Source organism: Myotis yumanensis, unplaced genomic scaffold (assembly GCF_028538775.1).
Source record: "Myotis yumanensis isolate MYYU_CA2020_CCGP unplaced genomic scaffold, mMyoYum1.0.hap1 SCAF_8, whole genome shotgun sequence".
In the NCBI taxonomy this organism is placed as follows: domain Eukaryota; kingdom Metazoa; phylum Chordata; class Mammalia; order Chiroptera; family Vespertilionidae; genus Myotis; species Myotis yumanensis.
In genome coordinates this window covers 85,259,842-85,279,920 of record NW_027223759.1, presented here as the reverse complement: position 1 = coordinate 85,279,920, position 20,079 = coordinate 85,259,842, and the positions used below count along the sequence as shown (strand labels likewise).

The window sequence follows — 20,079 nt, the reverse complement described above, 5'->3', positions numbered from 1 at the left end:
GTGATCTCATGTGTGGACTCTGAAAAAGCTGAACTCAGACACAGAGAGCAGAATGGAGGTTGCTGGGGTTGGGGGTCGAGGAAATGGATGAGTAAGGTCCAAGGATCTAATGTAAAACGTGATTCTTTCTTTTAAATGTGAAAATAAAGACTTGTGTATAGAAATAAAAAAGAACCAGTGGCAAGCCCCTTGAGAGCGAGTGCCCTGGGCAGGCGGGGATGTTCCACGAACACCTGGCCACCTACGCACGAGCTACGGTTCATCAGGGCTCTGGGTGGGATGGGACAAGAGGGACTCGGAACCAGGTGGATGTGGAGAGACCGCTTTGAGGTGTGGTATGCTGGCTGCCGCCCAGGGAAGAGGAGGGGCTGTCTACCCAGGACCTCTGGAGACGCGGAGGACGCAGAACCATGTGGGTCTCCCAGATCTGAGCTGTGAAATGAATGAGCTTCTCCTGTGGGAGTTCTAGACCCAGGGAGGACAGGCCTGCGCAGCAGGAAATGTGACTGCCCTCGTGGTGACCCGACCTAGGAAGTCATGGTCAGCAGCTGAGGGCAGTGGCTGAGCAGAGCAGTGGTGTCCTGGAAGCCCGACCTGAACGCCTGCCCCTGGCCTAGCTGCTCCGGCTTTCTGACCATCACACGCAGGAGCTGGGACTGGGTCATCTTGAAAATCTATTTCTGCCCAATGGCCTCAGTGCCTAGCCTGCCAGCGCCAGCCAGCCTGACCCTGATGGGGCACTGGAGACAGAGGGTGGGAGCATCCCAGGGCCATGGCAGGAGCGACCCTGCTGTGGGAGGGGCTGCTCTACCCACTAGGCCTCTGATGGAGTCAGAAGCCAAGCACAGCTGGGCTGAATGTCTCCTGGGGCAGGTCACCCTAAGACAGGTCAGTGCCACAACCCACCCGAGTTCCCTTCCTCCGGCTCCCGGCCTGAGCTGCCTCCACCCCTCCTGCCTTTTCTTGTTCTGACCACTGATCCGTCCTGTGGGGAGGCTGGGATCGTCTGTGGTTTGGTAGCCCATTCCCTTCCCTTTGGACCCTTGGCCTTGGGTGCCCTACCCTGAGGCCACGGCATGGGCACACAGTCAAGGTGCCAGTCGAAGTCCAGATGGAGTCCTCTCCCCACCCCCTTCACTCCCGCTGTACTCCCCCCCCCCCCCCCCCCCCCCCCCCCCCCGCTTCCTGCTGGTGCAGAGAGTCCCCGCCCAGGGAGTTGTGTTGCTTAAGTTGGAGCGGCTTTGGTTGCTTATTACCAAACCCATTCCTTTGGGGGCAGCTCCCAGCACAGCGGCTGAGCCGGGCTCCTGCCTCTCCCTGCGCTCCAGGCGGGAGGCGGGAGGGGGAAGGAGACTGTCTCAGCAGCCGGGCACTGCCCAGCACGTCTTCACTGGGGTGGTGCCACGTGCACACAGGGAGGCGGCTGGGCCTGAGGAAGGAGACGGGGGTCCCCTCCTCCCCTGCGGAGGCGGTAGGGACTGACTGGTCTCAGGGCTGCTCAGTAGCAGAGCTGAGCTGCTCCCGCCCCGCACCGGGCGGCTGCTGTGTGACCCAGGTCCTCGCCCTTCCCACTTCCTCTGCTCCCAAAGGCGCACCAGACCCTGAAATGAACGCCCGGAGCCGTGCGCTGTGTGCATCCTCGCGTCCCCTGAGCTGCGCTTGGACCTCCGGCTGCTGCGAGAGAAAACGCCCGCGGTTAGGTTCCGCTCCCAGGGCACAGAGGCGGCTCAGAAAACGGAAGTGTTTCTCGAAAGCTTTATTTGTGGTCACATCTACAGCTGTCATCTCAGCATACACACGAGCTCAGTGCAGTGTTTCTCACATACAAAACCGCGGACGCGTGAATGAACAGTGCACCCGACAGAAAACAAAGTCCACTCGCAAAGCGACCGCAAAGCTTCACACATGAGAAGTAAACAGTGGTTAGTGAGGCTACAGCTTCCGTGCACCCAGGAGGGAGATCAGGCCCCTCCCTGCAGGTCCCGGGAGTGATGCCTCAGCCTCAGCCTCGGGGTGAGGAGCCACCCCTTCTCCCACACGCACCACCCCACGCACACGCAGGGGCGGCGCCTTTCCAGTCCTCACACCTTTGCATTTCTTGGCTGAGAGCAGGGAAAGCTTCCAACTTTCTTCTGATCAGTGTGTTTACATTTTTGAGGAGAAAAGAACAAATAAAATAGAAATGTACATTCCTTAGTCCACAGGAGATTCCTGCTCTCTAAGCAGCTAGAGGCTGAGGGCAAGATTAACAGGAAACTGGAGGCGGCTCCAAAGGCTCCCAGAGCCGGAGGCCCATGACTACATCCTGTCTGCGTGGGAGTGAAGAGGCCCACGTCTGGAATGCCCGGTGCCCCCCAGTGACAGGTGATGCAGGCTTGTGCATACCTGCCCGCCTCCCACGGAGCCAGTTTACCAACCACAAAGCTTGAATCAGGACTCGCACCTGTGCTTGTAAGTGAAATGTCCCGGAACACACGTGCCCGGGCGGGCACTTCCCATGGCCTCGCAGGAAGAACTAGCTGCCGCTGCTTCTATAGGAGGTCTGCCGAGCCTCTCTGGGCGAAGAGACAGGAGCTGGCTTCCCCAGACCCTGGCAGCCTCAGCGCCCCGAAGCCTGCGGGAGCTCTGCTCTGACAGGGCTCATCTAGGCTCATCTAGGCGAGAAGGCAGAGGAGGGTGCTAGTCGGAACCGAGCAGCTAGGAGAACAAGCTCCGACCCAGCTGTCCTCCTGAATTATCCACAGAACATCGTGATTGTGCAAAAGAAGACCAACAGTTAGCCGACTGCAAAAGTATTTCTAAACACAATCTTTCTCAAAGCAACATAAAGTCTCGGGAAAGCTGCTAGGGACGGCCTAAATTTATCAGGATCTACTGATAAACTTTTCTCTGTTCAGCAGTGTCTCCAGAAGGGCAGGAAAGAAAGAACCACCAGCCGTCCCTGGACACAGGCGACACTACTGAGCACAGGAGGAGAGAGGACCCTCCCGCCCAGGCTCCGCAGAAGGGCTGGGGCAGAACTCCGAAACCTACACCCTCCTCCACACCGGCACTCGCCCCCCACCAGGGCTGGCATCCGCTGATTTGAGGCTCTTGCCCTTCCTGCTCCCCCACGGCCAGCAGCACACAGGCCACTGCAGGGACCGAGGGAAGTGTCCCCAGGGCGGTGCACAGCAAAGCGTTAGGAAGCAGTGACAGCAACACTCACAGGCCAATGAGGCCATGGCAAGGGGACAACAGCGCCATCACGTCTAACACCCGCCTGAGCCCACTCAGGCACAAGCTCTATCCTGCTACCCCCAGGGAGCCAGCAGAGCCAACCTGGCCTGGAAACCGGAAAGAAAGTGACCACAGCGCAGCTGAGCCTGTGGCTAAAGAGCCTTCTGTTGCCTTTTGCATCTGGGTCTGTTATCTCAGCTAAACATCCACCCCAGCCCCTCCAGAGGAGGAAGCGGACAGCTCTGTAGCTGGGGGCTCACGGAAAGGAGTTCTCCGCTGTTCAGAGGTGTTCTCACTGCTCCCAGCGCATTCGTGCGCCCTGCTGCTTTCCAGCTGCGCGGTGCTGGCATGGAACCTCATCTCGATTCAGAAAGACTTCCTGCCCGGCTCAGTCATTCTCAACAGTGAGCAGGGCCATTTCCCCTCATTCTCAACAGTGAGGATCCGGCCTTGATTCAGTTCATCAGATGACTTAGATGTGGATTTCAATCGTTGGAATGAGGGCTGTGCCCCGGAGGTCACCAGCCTGTAAAGCCACCACAGCTGCCCCTGTTACCACCTCAGAAACCAGCGCCTTCTTACCCAGTGCCATTGCAGATCTCTCTGCTAGCATCCTCTACTCCCTCACACGGCTTCTCTCCTCAGAGACTGACCTCCCGCTCCCTCTCTGACACGTCACAGATACCCGCAGCCTGCCCTCCTCCTCCATCCCCAGACGAGCAGAACAAGATGAGTATTAACAGGGCTCTGGGAAGCACCCGCAGCAGCTAGGACAGGAGAGGTGTAGCTGGCAGGTGCCTAATTGGTCAGGGCTAACCCCTCATTAAAACACTCATTTCCAGCCCTTGGTGGTTTGGCTCAGTGGATAGAGCATCGGCCTGTGAACTGAGGGGTCCCGGGGTTCGATTCTTGGCCCTAATCCGAGGTATGTGTCTCTCTTACATGGTGTTTCTCTCTGTCTCTCCCTCTTCCTTCCACTCTCTCTAAAAATCAATGGAAAAGAATATCCTTGAGTGAGGATTAAAAAAAAAAAGCACTCATTTCCATGTTAGCACCTCATGTCAGGACATGAGACGAAATGTCCTTTTAGTTTGAGATTCACATGAATTTTAAGAAAGTCCCTATCACTACTCAGACTGGCAAGAATACAGGTGCCTGACAACACAAAGGCTATAGAATATTTTCAACAACATCAACATAATCCCTAAATATTAGAAAGTTAAAAGTGAGGATGGTGCTACTGTACAAACTGGACGGAACTGTGGGCCTTCCAAGCTCGCAGTGAGCGCATCCAGAGTTGTTGGACCTGAAGCTTTGAGGGCCAGGCCGACGTGTCCCGGGCAAGCCCCTGCCCTAGGTGCCCTGCAGTTTGTCTTACAATTAAGAATTGGCAAGAGCTCCACAATGAGATTCACAAGCTTAGTGGAACGACTAAGGGGAGGCAGGCGGCAGGAGGGGAACTTTCTTTTCTTCAGCACAACTGCTTTATGCAAAAGTGGTTTCCAATCTCTACGGCTCGGCTCGGCGGGAAACAGCACACATTGGAGTTTCTGAGCTTTCCAGACGCTGGTGTGTTCCCCTGAGCACACGAATGGCTCAGGACAAGCCTACACCAGGAGTTTTAAGATCTAAACTGGATGCTCCTCTATGCTGAGCAGCATAAATGAGCACTTAATTACATACGCAATCCCTTAGAGCTCAGTAGGTACCTGCGTGGAGCAGTGCCAGCCCAGAGCGTCTGTGCTCCTTCCTCACCGAGTCTGTGGGCCCAGGAAGAGGAGTGAGGAAGGAGGACACGCCCAGGGTGACTTTCACCCACCCTCCCCTTTCCCGGCTGAACACTTACAGGAAACCTATGGTGCATGACTGCTTCCTGTGGGAAGGCCGAGCTGAAAATGACGGGCTATTGATTTCTCTGTAGTTCTCCTCAAGGTTTGTCTTACCTTGATGTAACTAAGATAGCCAGTCCAGTAAGAATTCAAAAATATGGGCAACATTGGAAAACCCTCTGTGTTCTAAACTGCTCTTTAGCATTGTAATAATCGTTAAAAAGAGAAAGAAAACTAGCACTGCACCTACCTACATAATATCCTCATTAAGTTCCTAAACCCCTGACTTCCAGGTAATGCAGAGAAAAGTGCAAGTTCTCTAACAGGTTAGGGACAATCACCCTGAGAGAGAGAGAGAGAGAGAGAGAGAGAGAGAGAGAGAGAGAGAGAGAAATGACACTGACCAGAGACTGCCTTGTTAGGAAGCATTATGAACAATTACAACCACTAGGTGGGGCCAAGAGCTTGAAGCAAACCATAGGGAACGTCATTCCCTTGTTTTAGGAATTTAAAACTTCGAAAACTAAAGAAAGTAAAAGACCAGGTATCCTCATCTGAGGAAATACGCAGTGTAACTAAACTCTTCCAGTCAGACAAAACACATAGTTGTTTTTTCGTGGAACTGAAGTCAAATCTAGGCAAACTTTTTTTTACCAACAAGTACAGGGCAAACTCCTGAATCCAACACATTCAGCAGAACTGATTCCAGGACGGACCGTGGGAGGGTGCGGGCATTCCAGGTACAGGCGAGGAGGAGGCAATCCCTTAGAGCTCTGTTGTTAGTAAACACTTCTGCTTCAAGATGGGTTCTCCACTCACAGCTGGAGCAGAGCTGAAAGGAAGAAAGAATAAGTTATTCAATTAAACCCTTTGAGATAGAAACAACACCCATTTCTCCACGCACGCCACATGGAGCATGCTGAGAGTAAATAACAGAGCTAGCAGCTGGCGTGGCTCAGTGGTTGAATGTCAACTATGAACCAGGAGCTCACGGTTCGATTCCCAGTCAGGACACATACCTAGGTTGCGGGCTCCATCCCTAGTATAGGGCGTGCAGGAGGCAGCCGATCAATGATTGTCTCTCATCATTGATGTTTCTCTCTCTCTCTCTCTCTCTCTCTCTCTCTTTCCCCCTCTCTCTCTCCCTTCCTCTTTGAAATCAATAAAAACATATTGATATAAAATAACAGACCTAAATGACTGTTGTAATACTTAATTTAGCAATGAGGTATTCCACAGAAGGGAATTTTCTAGATAACTGATGCATATTTCATCTTGAAATGAAATCTAAAGATATCAATGTCTCCTACTTCCTTGAATAAAATATACCAAACAGACACCTGCCCATTACTTGATGAGTCAGTTATTATTATGAATACCAAGAACAGTACTGTGCTGAGCATGACAGAACCTGCTCAGGAAAAACCCAGTGGGCCGTTCTGTGCTTCTTTACATAGTATCAGGTGGCTGTCCAAGTTTCTATACCAGTCAGTATGTTTTGTTAGAGCTATGTGAAAAATAAAGTATATGGCCCTGGCCCTGGCTGGGTGGCTCAGTTGGTTTGAATGTCACCTGGTGTGGGTGTGCCAAAAGGGTTGCAGGTTCGATTCTGGTCAGGACACATACCTAGGTTGTGGATTCAATCCCAGGTCGGAGCGTACAAGAGGCAACAGATCAATATTTCTCTCTCTCTCTCTCTCTCTCTCTCAAAATCAATGAAAACATATCCTCAGGTGAGGATTAATAAAAAATTTAATTCAATTAAAAAAATAAAAATATATAGGCTTTGCAAAAGAGTCTCTGTTGTAAGTGAAGAGCATAAACTTGGGAGCAAGGATATAGCATCTATTTTTGTTTCAGATAAACTTAATATCAAAACATATAGTACAAGGTCATACATTTGACCTTTGAACATGGGGGTTAAGGGTGCCAACCACCATGCAGTTGAAAATCTGCACATAATTTGACTCCCTCAAAACTTAATTACAGCCCCTTGGTTTCCACTGGGGATTGGTTCCAGTATCCCCATGGATACCAAAATCCACCCAATATTCAGACTGGCAAGAATATATATAGCATTTCTATAAAATGCTATAGAACAATGCATAGTTGGCACCATGCACCTGGGGATGGAAAACACTGGTTTTCATCTGAGGTTGGTCGAATCCGTGGATTTATATTAATTTAAAAAAATACGCATATAAGTAGACTGGTGCAATTCAAACCATGTTGTGTTCAAGGGTCAATTGTAGTTTAAAATATCAAAAGTACTAACAAGATTTATAAATGAAACAGCAATTATTTATATCACCCTCTCCATTCCTACTACACAAACACTTTCAACTGTGGGGTGTTTTTTTCCTGGAATTTTCCCTTCACTTTTCTGTATCTCTGGTTTTCTGAGTGTAGGCCCTGGAATTTGTTATAAATGCAGATTCTTAGACACCATACCAGACACACAGAACCAAAGAGTCTGAGGGTAGGGCCCAGGAACCTGTGTTCTAACTAGCCCTCTAGGTAATTCTCATGCACAACTAGCGACAGTCCTAACTGTTCTAAGAGATGTTTCTACAATGACTTCCTACTAGAGACTATGAAAACGTAACATTCTTCTTCTTTTTTTTTTATTGATTTTAGAGAGGAAGGGAGAGAGAGAGAGAGAAACATCAATGATGAGAGAGAATCATGGGTCGACTGCCTCCTGCAGGCCCCCTCCTGGGGATCAAGCCCACAACCTAAGCATGGGCCCTTGACTGGAATCAAACCTGGGACCCTTCAGTCCGCAGGCCGATGCCCTATCCATTGAACCAAACCAGCCAGGGCAAAACGTGACATTCTTGCACCCCACTCACCAGCCCCACAATCCTTCATTCTTATCTTTTCAACAGTTTATGAAAATTTTTGGCAATGCTAATATGATTTATTGTAATTATGCAAATATTGTCACAACTGAATATAGGTGCATTAAGTATTTTTTCTTGCACAGTTCGTTTTCCTGGGACTGAATAACTGCCTCTTTCGTTGTGAACCACTTTCCCAATTTTCTATCTTTGTTTCCGATTGACCCCTAACCTCACAGATAACCTCGGATCTCTTCTGAGTAGGTCAGCCGTGCCATGTATGTTTTAAAAATCTGGGGTGGGCTATGTGTTTTCCTTCTTGGCAACATCTCTCCTGGAACTATATCCCCCTCTTCAAATCCACAGGGTGCTTTCCAGACCTAGGTGGGCAGCTGCCACCTTGGATGCTGCTTCCACCTCCCTTCTGGTAAATCCCTGCTTCTCTGTCTCCTGGCTCCCATGTCGTCTTCTTTCTTAGATAATCAGCTAGTTCTGATGGGACACATGCTCCAATGAATAGCTTCCTGAGGAAGACCACAGGAGAAGCACCTACTATTTAGAGAAACTGTATCTCTCTCTCCTAATCCCACACTTCATTGATCGATTGGCTATAAATCTCTAGATGAGAAATGCTTTTCCTCTGGAATTCTGAAGACATTGCTCCATTATCTTCCAGCTCTTAGTTAACTCGGCTGTCATTCTGATTTCTAATCTTTCGTATGTATTCTTCCCCCTGCTCCACAGACATGTATCCTCTCTTAACTTTGATATTCTGACATTTCACGCCGTGCCTTGGTGTTGTCTGTTTTCGTTTTCTGTGCTGGGTACTCAGTAGGCCTGCTGAATGTAAAAACTCAAGTACTTCTGTTCTAGGGAATCTTGATTCCTTTTTGTGACAATTCTCTTACTTTCATTTACTCTGTTCTTCTTTCTCTATCGCCAATGACTCATTGCTGTAGACCAATTCCAGCATGTCATAATTTCAAGAGTTTCATCAAAAGGTTGATGAAACTTGGGGACTCAACAGGGTTGAGTCACACATGTAGTCACCTGTTGGGAATGGCTGAAGGCATTTCCCCAAACCTGAATAGGAAACTGATTGTGGCTGCCAGACAGTTAAAGGGCATCTTAATCTACATGTTATTGCCTCCTACTGGCCAAACACCTGAACAGCCGTAGGCTATTCCCCAAACTGACAATGCTTCTGTACCCTTTGAAACCTTACCCTTTGAAGTGTATTATCTCCACCTTGCCTTAGGACAAATTGTGTTAATAAAAGCAAGGGTCCTAGACAAGGAGGGAGCCTTCAGTTCCTTTAGCTGAAGGTCCTCTGACCCCCAATGCCTTTCAAAATTATATCTCGTCTCCGGATTCTTTATTAGTCCCTGGATTCCTATGTCATCTACGCACAGCGCCTTTTCCAGGTTCGTGAACCCTTCTTGATGCTGGGACATGAACCCCAGTAACTCATATATTGGATTTCCTAGGCCAACCCTCCAATTTTCTTTTCTTTCCCAGTTTTTACTTTTTTCTATTTTGGGGTAGATTTTCCTCCATCTTATCTTCCACATATTCTTTGGGTTTTATTTTTAACCTGGTTAATAGTTTCTAAGAATACATTAGTTTCTGTTCCTTTTCTTCTAAATGTCCTGTATTATTGCATAGATGCAGTCCATTATCTTTTCCCTCACCCCATTATCATTGTGTAGTTTTTATTTCCTCCTGTTTTTTTCATTCAGTTTCCCTGCTCTGGTCTTTCCTCAAACATCTGATGACCTTTGCTCCCATCATACTGAAGAGGGAAGCACTGGAATGCTGTTTGGAAACCACCCGTGGGCAAAACTGCTGAACATCAATGGGCTTCAGGTAGAGCTTTTAGGTGGATTTCCTGGCAATTCCATCAGGGGACCCACAAACAGCCTTGTGGGCCTTTTCTCTTTGGTGGGTCAGTTTCTCTGTAAAAGAATCCTCTTAATTTCCCACTCGAGACATTTATGCTTAGCCAACGACACTCTGGACTTTCAGTGTGTGGACTCTGAGTTAACCTTCCTGTTTTCAGTTCGGGGCCTTACTCTACAGAAACCCCAATCCAGAGCCTCTGTGGCCCAGCTCCTCCAGCACGGGTAGGTTGGGGAGGACTATTTACAAGGGGTATTACCCTATCTTCACAAACATCAGAACCCTCAATTCCTGAGCCTCTCCAGGGCTCTGCAATGTGAATTTGTGTGCTTTATATGTTACTCAGTTTCCACTCTCTCCCCTTTTCAGGTTTAGATTTCAGTTATATTAAGAGGAAATGGAGCCTGCAAAATTGGTTACTACTTATTCATCATTTATCTGCTTCCAAAACTTGTTGAGGTCTCTCAATTGCTGTTATCTCCTCTCCTGTTCTTTGTCTTTGTGGTTTTATACCTGCAAATTAAATTTTACAGAGAACACTCAAAGTAAATCTCATCTGTAGAGATGCAACCGGGCATCATTTTTTAAAAAGTTTTATTGATTATAACATGGATACACGGAAGTGCACAGATCATGAGTGCACAGCTTGATGACTTTTTGCAAATGGAACATACCTTTGCAATTAATCAGCATGCAGACAAGAAACAGAAAACTACTTGCACTCCAAAGGTCCTTTTTGGACTTCCTCTTAGTCACTAACTACCTCAAGCATAACCATTATTTTGATTTCTAGAGTTGTGCCTCATTTTGAACTTTACTTTGCTTACATTATGGTGAGGAGATGATCCCCAATGACCCTCACCTCCTGGAATTCACATGCTTACTTAATCTCCTCCCCTGGAGCATGGGCAGGAGTTGTGATTTGCTTTAGTCAATAGAACATAGCAGAGGTAACAGAATGCCACTTCTGTGATTAGATTGTACATGACTGTGACTTCCAGCTTGCTAGCAGATACTACTGCCTTCTTGGTTTGCTAGCTTTGATGAAGTAAGCAATTATTGTGGAGAGGTCTACGTGACAAGGACTGAGGGTAGCCTCTGGCCAATAGCCAGCTAAAACATGGAGGCCCTCAGTTTAACAGTCCTCAGGAACTGATTTCTGCCAATGACTATGACTGGAGGAGGCCCTTCTCCAGTTGAGCCTTAGGATGAGAACCTATCCCTGGCCACTCCCTGATTGTAGCCTATGAGAACTCTGACACAGAGGACTCACAGGAAGTGAGACTGTAAATGTGTATTGTTTTAAGCTGCTACATATGTGGTACTTGGTTCCACAACAATGAATGAATAATGTAAATATGTTTATGTGATTCATCTGTATTGCTACATTGCAGTTGTAGTTCATTAATCTTCACTGCTCTATTCTAGTATTTATCTAGCTGACTGCTAAGGGGCTTTTGTAAAGTTTTCAGCTTGGATCATTATGAATACAGCTGCTATAAACATTCTTGTACATGTCTTTTAATGAACATATATTTGTACTTCTATTGGGTGTGCACATAAGAAGAGAGTCACTAATTCACTGGGTATGTTCAACTTTTGTAAATACTGTCAAACCTATTTCCAACATGGCTATTCCAATTTTCAGAGTTCTAGTTGCCTCCTATCTTCACCAACACTTGGTACTGTGTGTCTTCTCTACACAGTACTTCTGGGAGTACGCAGTGTTCTCACATGGTGGTTTGAATGTGTATTCTTCAATGACTAGTCAAGCTGCACCTATCTGGTATGCTTATTGCCTATCGGTATATCCTCTTGTGAAGTGTCTATTCAATTATTTTGTGAAATTTTCTAATTGAGTTATCTTTTTCTTATTGATTTATAAAAGCTCTTTATATATACTGGGTATGAGTCCTCTGTCAGAGGGGGAAGAGGGAGAGAGCAAGAGAGAGAAGGAGGAAGGGATAGAGAGACAGAGTCAGAAACAAAGAGGGAGGGAAGAAGAGAGAGGGAGGGAATACAAATGTTTTCTCCCACTCTGTGGCTTCCCTTTTCAAGCTCTCAAAATGATATCTTTTGAGGAACAGAAGTTCTTGATATAACCCAAGTTATAATGTTTTTGCTGTGTGAATAAAGCTCTTTGTCACCTGTTTAAAAAACCTTTGCCTCTATTTAAGGCCACAAAGATGTTTACTTATATTTTCTTCTAAAAGCTTTATTATTTGACTAGAGGCCCAGTGCACGAAATTCGTGCATGGGGGCGGATGTCCCTCAGCCCAGCCTGCACCCTCTCCAATCTGGGACCCCTTGGGGGATGTCTGACTGCTGGTTTAGGCACAATTCCTGTGACATCCATCTCACAATCCGGGACTGCGGGCTCCTAACCACTCGCCTGCCTGCTTGCCTGATTTGCCCCTAACCACTCTGCCTTCCAGCCTGATAGCCCCATAACCGCTCCCCTGCTGGCCTGATTGACGCCTAACTACTCCCCTGCCAGCATGATCGTCCCCAACTGCCCTCCCCTGCCGGCCCAATTGCCCGCAACTGCCTTCCCCTGAGGGGCTGAGGGGACTGGGGGCCTCTGGCTGGATGAGGCAGGGCTGAAGGGACTGGAGGACTGAGGCTGGATGAGGCTGGATGCTGTGGGGACTGGGTGAGGCGGGGCTGAGGGGACTGGGGGACTCTGGCTGGATGAGGCGAGGCTGAGGGGATTGGGAAACTGAGGCTGGATGAGGCGGGGCTAAGGGGACTGGTGGGCTCCGGCTGGATGAGGCGCGTAGCACCTGCTGCCCCCCGGTGGGGCTGAGGGGACTGGGCGCTGCCATCTTTGTGAGGGTGTGATGGTCAATTAGCACATTTGCTATTTATTAGATAGGCTGTTTCATATTTAGATTTCTAATCCATCTAGTATGGATTTTTGTGTATGGTATGAGGTGAATCAAGGTATTTTCCCCCAAATATTAAAACACTGTTAAAATATATGTACCCATGTGTTCAGTGCAGCATTATTCAAAATAACCAAGATATAGAAACAACCTAAGTGTCTTTCAACTGGTGATTAAATAAAGAAGATGTTGTATATATGCAACGGAATACTACTCAGTCATAAAAAAGATGAAACATTGCCATTTGTGATAATATGAACAGATCTTGAGAGTAGCCTGCTAAGTGGAGTAAGTCAGATGGAAAAGAACAATGATTTCATTCCTATATGGGATATAAAACAAAAAGCAACAAGTGAGCAAATAAGACAAAACAAACAAGACAACAGAATGGTGGTTACCAAAGGGGAACGGATGCGGGGAGAACAAACTGGGTAAAGGAAGTCAATATATGGTGATGAAAGGACACTAGACTTTGTGGGTGAGCGTACAAAAATCCATACTAGATGGATTGGAGATCTAAATTTGAAACATCAAATAATAAAACTTTTAGAAGAAAATATAAGTGAACAATAGAGTATACAGATGTTGTATTATAAAGCTGTATACCTGAAACTTATATAATGTTATTAACCAGTTACCCCAATAAATTTAATTGAAATTTTTTTTAAAAAATGTCCTACATGGACATTTAACTTGTCTATTTGATTTACTGAAAGACCATTCTTTCCCTATAGCGTTTTTTCGTAAGTCAGGTAACTGTAAACGTGTTGATTTGTTTCTGGACTCTATTCTGTTTCACTGATTTATTTACTTGTCATTTATTGAATTATAATTGACATACAACATTATATTAGTTTCAGGTATACTACTTGTCATTTTTCTCTCTCTTATTCCTTTATTCCTTTGGGAAGGAGTAGAGATAAGCTCTTTTTCATCTGCAATTTTTAATTTAGGAATCCTTAAGAACTCACATTACATTGTGCAAACTCAATTATAAAGCATTATCATCTGGTCCTCTGTATGTAATCTCTATTTTTATAGTGGCAGTTACTAGATAGATAAATGTTTAGAAAAATAACCTATTAAATTTCTCTTAAGTTAACCATCTAATAATTTTTCCTCTCTAATTAGGAAAGCATTTACTTCAATTGACTCATATTTTCAATACTAGGAGGACATGAGAAATACCAGACATAATCAGGAAAAAGTCTAAGGTGAAAATGAAGGCAATTTTAAAGCTTTTATAAAATGAGCACAGTTTTGGTCCTAACAACTAAATGTTGAAGAACTACATGATAAAAAAAAGCTCTTTGAGTCCAATTTTTCTCTGTGGCAAGTGCTATGTAGAAAGAGTGTGCGACAGGTTTCAGTACAGGCTATCTCAGATCCTCACCTTGGGAACCTCCTACATCACCCTGAGCTGTGTCTCTTCACCATATTGATGGACAACAGAATATAGTAATGCATGAAAGGAAGACAAATCAATTTAACTATGCACATGTGCGTAGCCCATGGACAGACAACAGTGCAGAGGAAGGCCTGGGAGGGGACAGGAGTGGGTGGAGGAGGTCAATGGGGGGGGGGGGGGGAGGGAGAGGACATGTGTAATACTTTCAACAATAGATAAATTAAAAATACACACACAAAAAACCAAATATAAATTTTAAAAGATAAGCCTGTAACATTTTTATCTAACGAAGATTTCATTTAAAAAGCCATAATGTCTACTTCATAATTTTGTAGAAAATTGCTACTTGTCAAGAAAAAAGAAAACACTAGTCTCAAGAGTAAACAGAGAAAAGATTTATCCAATTTCAATTAAGTTCAATGAAAGAAAAATTTACATTATTGCTTCAAATATATTTAATTTTTCCCCCTAATAACAAATGCCTAAAAACTACAACTAAAAAAATTTCCTCACCTGGTCACAGCATCCACCAAGAATGGTGCTGGGGGAGAGATCAGCGAGATCAGGTCTCCACTATCATGTCCCTCCTTCCCCACCAAGGATGGTCCATTTCCTGCGAGTCCATTAGAAAGGACACTGCTCTGCTGAGGGAGACATACAACACGTGAGAGCAGAGGTAACAATGCTTACCCAACGGTCAGCGCTTCAGCTCTAAGTCATCTTCCTAATGATTATGGTAATGAGGACAATGATTTTGATGATTGTGGTTGTTTTGGTTTGTTTTTAATCATCCTTTCCTTCAGATTTTTATTTTGTTCGTCATTTATAAGCATTTACAAACAGAAAACTTAAATAGCTTAGTTTGAAGCCATTAAGTCAGTAAACAGAATTTTGATAATGACCCCTTGTTTTTAAGGAAAAACAAGAGCCTGATAATCCTTTAGGTCTCACTCTGAAAAGGTAACCAATAGAAAAATTGCAAATAATAACTTACTGGCACAATCCACCGGGGCGTGATCATGGATGTTGAAGATACCTAAAATAAATTACATATATGTGTTTATTTTCATAATTATACTCCCCATGCTTTTTTCTACTATGAAATGCATTGGGTGGGGTAGGGAGCAGTTCTTCTTAATGGTCCCTCTGAGCTGACATGAACTTCTGAATCCAAGGTTCTTTTCTACAACACAAATAATTTTGAGAATCTCTTTAATCTAAAAATTTACTACTCCAAGAATGCTACTACTACTTTCAATTCATTTAATAGGACTGTCCCCCACCTCAGCATCAGTTTAACATTTTATTTTCTGAAATTTTAGTTCATTACAAATAATTATAGCCTTCTTGGTAGGATTCTGAACAATGAATTGTGACAAATCAAAATGAATAGCACAAAAAAGTACACAGGAAAAAACATCTGTTTATACAGAGATCATTCTCTAATTATCATGCATTCATTAGAAAACAACAATAGAACCACCCATATTACTTCTGCTTCATTGGACCTTTGTTAGATTTATTTCAGTATTTAATTTTCTAGATCTTACTTTTATGTGTATAATTATAATCTAATAAACTCCCCTATTTTATAAAAACTTAGACTAGCACTTGCAGGTAGCTTTATATTCTGAAAAAAAAAAAAAATAAGTCCAGGTCTTAATAAGTTATAATCATCAAAAGAATAAAAATACAAAGTATTATTTTCCCATCCATATTAAAGAAAATGGACTTTTACCACTGGAAATGGGAAAGAGAGATAGAGATAGAGATAGAGATAGAGGAGAAACTATGGTTAGAGTAAACAAAAAATGGTTAGGCAGAAACAAATCCTATTATTACCATACTTACAGTAAATATAAATGGATTAAACTCAATCAGAGGATAAAGACTCAAATAAGATTTTAAAAACAAGATGCAACAAAATCTTGTTCATAAAAGATTCATTTAAAACAGATACATATGAAGGTTGAAAATAAAAGGACAGAAAATTATATACTAGGTAATACAAACTTAAAAGAAAGCTAGGGTGTCAATTTTATATCAAGCAAGAGGGAAATTAAGAGAGAAAAAAAGGGCAAAGAAGGATACTTTAAGTGCTTAAAGAAACTTAAGTATCATTATCATCAACATATACGCATCTCACAGCCTATCTTTAAAATATGCAAAACAACTACTGACAGATCTAGCAACACATGAGAAATGGATTAATCAATAATTGTAGAGATATTAAACACACTCTAGAAACTGACTGAATATTCAAGGGAATCAGTAGATTGACTAATGAAAGAATTCAGCAAGTTTGCTAGACTCAAAATCAAATTATTAATTCAATAGTAAAAAATTAAATACCGTTCACAATATCAATAAAACTACATTTAGGACTTAACCTAATGAGGAATATTGAAGACTTATAGAGAACATTTAGTGACTCAAATAAAGATGAGAAATTAGAAATATATTTCAAGTTTGTGAAAAGGGATATTTTTAAAATGCCAGTTTTCTTCAAAAAATATATAAATTTAATATAGACTCCAATTTGGTGCAGGCAGATTTGAGGGGAAATCTGACATACTGATGCTAAAGTTGAAGTGATAGTTGAAGATTTACTAGATATCAGAAAATAAAAACACAACAGTCCTAGAGCAGGAACAGAGGGCCCACCAATTCACTTGAGCATAAGCACTGCAGTGCAGCAGTGTGAGTGAGCATGCTGGATGAAGATGAGCTACGCCCCAGGCAGGTGGAGGGGATGGCACAGATGTCATCACGCTACTCACAATGGCATGTAACTTAAAACATCAATTGTTTATTTCTGGAATTTTCCATTTAATATTTTTGGACCATGGTTTACTGTGGGTAACCAAAACTCTGGATAACTGAAACTGTAGATGAGGAGGGAACTACTGTGTATAAATACTGAATTATAATGTTGTATACCTGGTATGTGTGTGTATATACTATACACACACACACATACACACACACACACACACACACACACACACACACACCAGGTATACAACAATATATATAGTATACAAATTTTACCACAATAAAAAACTAAACAAGAAAAACAAGAAAAAAAGAAAAAAACCCAATGAAACAGAATAGAAATATTAGTAACAAAACAATTGGGAAAGGATGGATTATTTAATAGGTAATAATCAGAGAATTGGCTTTTTATAAGGAGTCTATATAAGGATGAAATACATAATTGGGTTATAGCAAAACCACAATTGACATCCCCTCCCCCACAAAACTCAAACTGTTCAAATGGGTTAAAATTTAAATGTGAAAAATATAATAAAATTATAGCTAATAGAGAAAAACAGAAAATCTCTCAGGCCCCACCCCACACTTACCAAATCAGAAACTCAGGGTGGGGTCTAGCCTTCTGGGTTTTTAAAAAATTTTTATTGTTGAAAGTATGACATATGTCCCCTTTTTCCACCATTGTCCTCTTCTAGTCCCCCCTCCCCCCTCCCCAGGTCTTCACCACCCTATTGTCTGTGTCCACGGGTTATGCATATATACATACAAGTTCTTTGGTTGATCTCTTCTCACCCACCCACCCTCCCCCACCTTCCCTCTGAGGTTCCTCAGTCTGTTCCATGCTTCTATGTCTCTGGATCTATTTTGCTCATCAGTTTATTTTGTTCATTAGATTCCACATATGAGTGAGATCATGTGATACTTGTCCCTCTCTGACTGGCTTATTTTGCTTAATATATTACTCTCCAGGTCCCTCCATGCTGTCTCAAAGGGTAAAAGATCATCTTTTTTTACTGCTGCATAGTATTCCCTGGTGTAAATGTACCACAGCTTTTTTATCCACTCATTTACTGATGGGCACTTGGGCTGTTTCCAGATCTTAGCTATTGTAAATTGTACTGCTGCTATGAAAATAGGAATATGCATACATTCTTTCTGATTGGTGTTTCGGGTTCCTTAGAATATATTCCTAGAAGTGGGATCATTAGGTCAAATGGCAGTTCCATATTTAATTTTTTGAGGAAACGCCATACTGTTTTCCATAGTGTCTGTACCAGTCTGCATTCCCACCAGCAGTGCACTAGGGTTCCTCTTTTTCCACATCCTCACCAACACTGTCATTTATAGATGGTAGCCATTCTAACAGGTGTGAGGTGATACTTCATTGTCATTTTAATTTGCATCTCTCCGATGATCAGTGACTGAGCATTTTTTCATGTCTCTTGGCCATCTGTATGTCCACTTTGGAGAAGTGTAATGGCGTGGGTTGATTTCTAGGATCTCTATTCTGATCCATCGATCTATATGCCTGCTCTTGTGCCAGTAACAGGCTGTTGATTACGGTGGCTTTGTAGTGTAACTTGGTATCTGGTATTGTGATCCCTTATTTGTTCTTTCTTAAGATTGCTGCAGCAGGGGCTCCAGTGGCGCAATCGGTTAGCGCGCGGTACTTATAAGATTGCTGCAGCTATTTGGGGTCTTTATTTTAGTTCCATATAAATTTAATAGGGGTTGTGTTGAATCTATAGATTGTTTTGGGTAGTATGGATATTTTAATTATGTTAATTCTACCAATCCATGAATACAGTATATTCTTCCACTTGTTTATATCTTCCTCTATCTCTTTTTTCAATGTTCTGTAGTTTTCCAAGTATAAGTCTTTTCCTTCTTGGTTAAGTTTATTCCTAATTATCTTAATTTTTTTTTTTTTTGCATTGGATTGTTTTTTTAGTTTCTCTTTTTGAAAGTTCGTTATTGGTATATATAAAAATGCCATCAATTTCTGGGTGTTAATTTTGTATCCTGCTACATTGCCGAGTTCATTTAATACATCAAGTATTTTCTTTGGTGGAGTCTATGTACAATATCATGTCATCTACAAATAATGAGAGTTTTACTTCCTCCTTTCCTTAGCCATGTTTTAATCACTGGCAGGATGATTCTGTTACACATCCAAGTTTGAGAACTAGTAATCTAAGCAAACATTCAGCACCATAGGCAGTACCATCTATACTTCGAATATCTAGTTCCTACAGCAATTTTTGTCACATTACTCATAAGTCACTAGATGAGTTATCTGTATACCTTTCATCCACTAGACTGTAAATCTCTGGTGGGATGGAACTATTGTATTATGATCATAGCACTTAACACAGTATCTCCCATACTACAATAATGATCAATATGTTCAATGCTACCCATTCTTATATTCCCATCTTTCTGTAAATATTTTAAAAAGTTAAATATGTCCTTATTGTCTTAACTATTTTAAAAAATATAATTTGTATTGATTTTAAAGAAGAAGAGAGAGCCCTAACCGGTTTGGCTCAGTGGATAGAGCGTCGGCCTGCGGACTGAAAAGGTCCCAGGTTCGATTCTGGTCAAGGGCATGTACCTTGGTCGTGGGCACGTCCCCAGTAGGGGGTGTGCAGGAGGCAGCTGATCGATGTTTCTCTCTCATTATGTTTCTAACTCTCTATCCCTCCCCCTTCTTCTCTGTAAAAAATCAATAAAAAAGGGACAATATCTATCAATTCCTAAAAAAAAAAAAAGAGGAAGAGAAAGATAGAAACAGCAATGATAAGAAAGAATCATTGATCAGCTGCTTCCTGCATGCCCTCCACTGGGGACTGAGCCCACAACCTGGGCATGTGCCCTGACCAGGAATCAAACCATGACCTCCTGGTTCATGGGTTGACATTCAACCACTGAGTCACACTGGCTGGGCTGTCTTAACTCTTCTTAAGCTGGTTTATCATCACATTTCCTCTATGTTATTTACAGTATGGTACTGAATTACAAATAGGCATATAGTAGTGACACACTGTACTGTGACACCCACATTCAAATCGGTAGAATTTTATAGTACAGAAAAGGCAATGCTAAGTGTTACTGAAATATGAACTCTTATTAAGTGCGAAGTTTTACTAAATTGTTAAAAAGGCCAAAACTGGAATCCAGCAGCAACATTTGCAAAATAGAAATCTTTTTTCCATTTTGGTGTT

At 43.4% G+C, this 20,079-nt stretch overlaps 1 protein-coding gene across 3 annotated transcripts in view; it reads right to left on the bottom strand.

Moving 5' to 3' along the window:
• Positions 1 to 1,752: 1,752 nt before the first annotated feature.
• EPB41L5 (erythrocyte membrane protein band 4.1 like 5) overlaps positions 1,753 to 20,079 on the bottom strand; it is a 169,841-nt gene continuing 151,514 nt past the window's right edge. For 2 of the 3 annotated variants that reach the window (XM_070423144.1, XM_070423146.1), the window contains exons 23-25: positions 15,075 to 15,116; positions 14,594 to 14,724; positions 1,753 to 5,880 (exon numbers count right to left, since the gene is read on the bottom strand). In XM_070423144.1, the coding sequence (XP_070279245.1) occupies positions 5,814 to 5,880; positions 14,594 to 14,724; positions 15,075 to 15,116 (240 nt within the window). In that variant the 3' untranslated portion in view covers positions 1,753 to 5,813. The remainder of the gene's footprint in view (positions 5,881 to 14,593; positions 14,725 to 15,074; positions 15,117 to 20,079) is intronic. The other variant, XM_070423145.1, reaches the window with a different exon arrangement.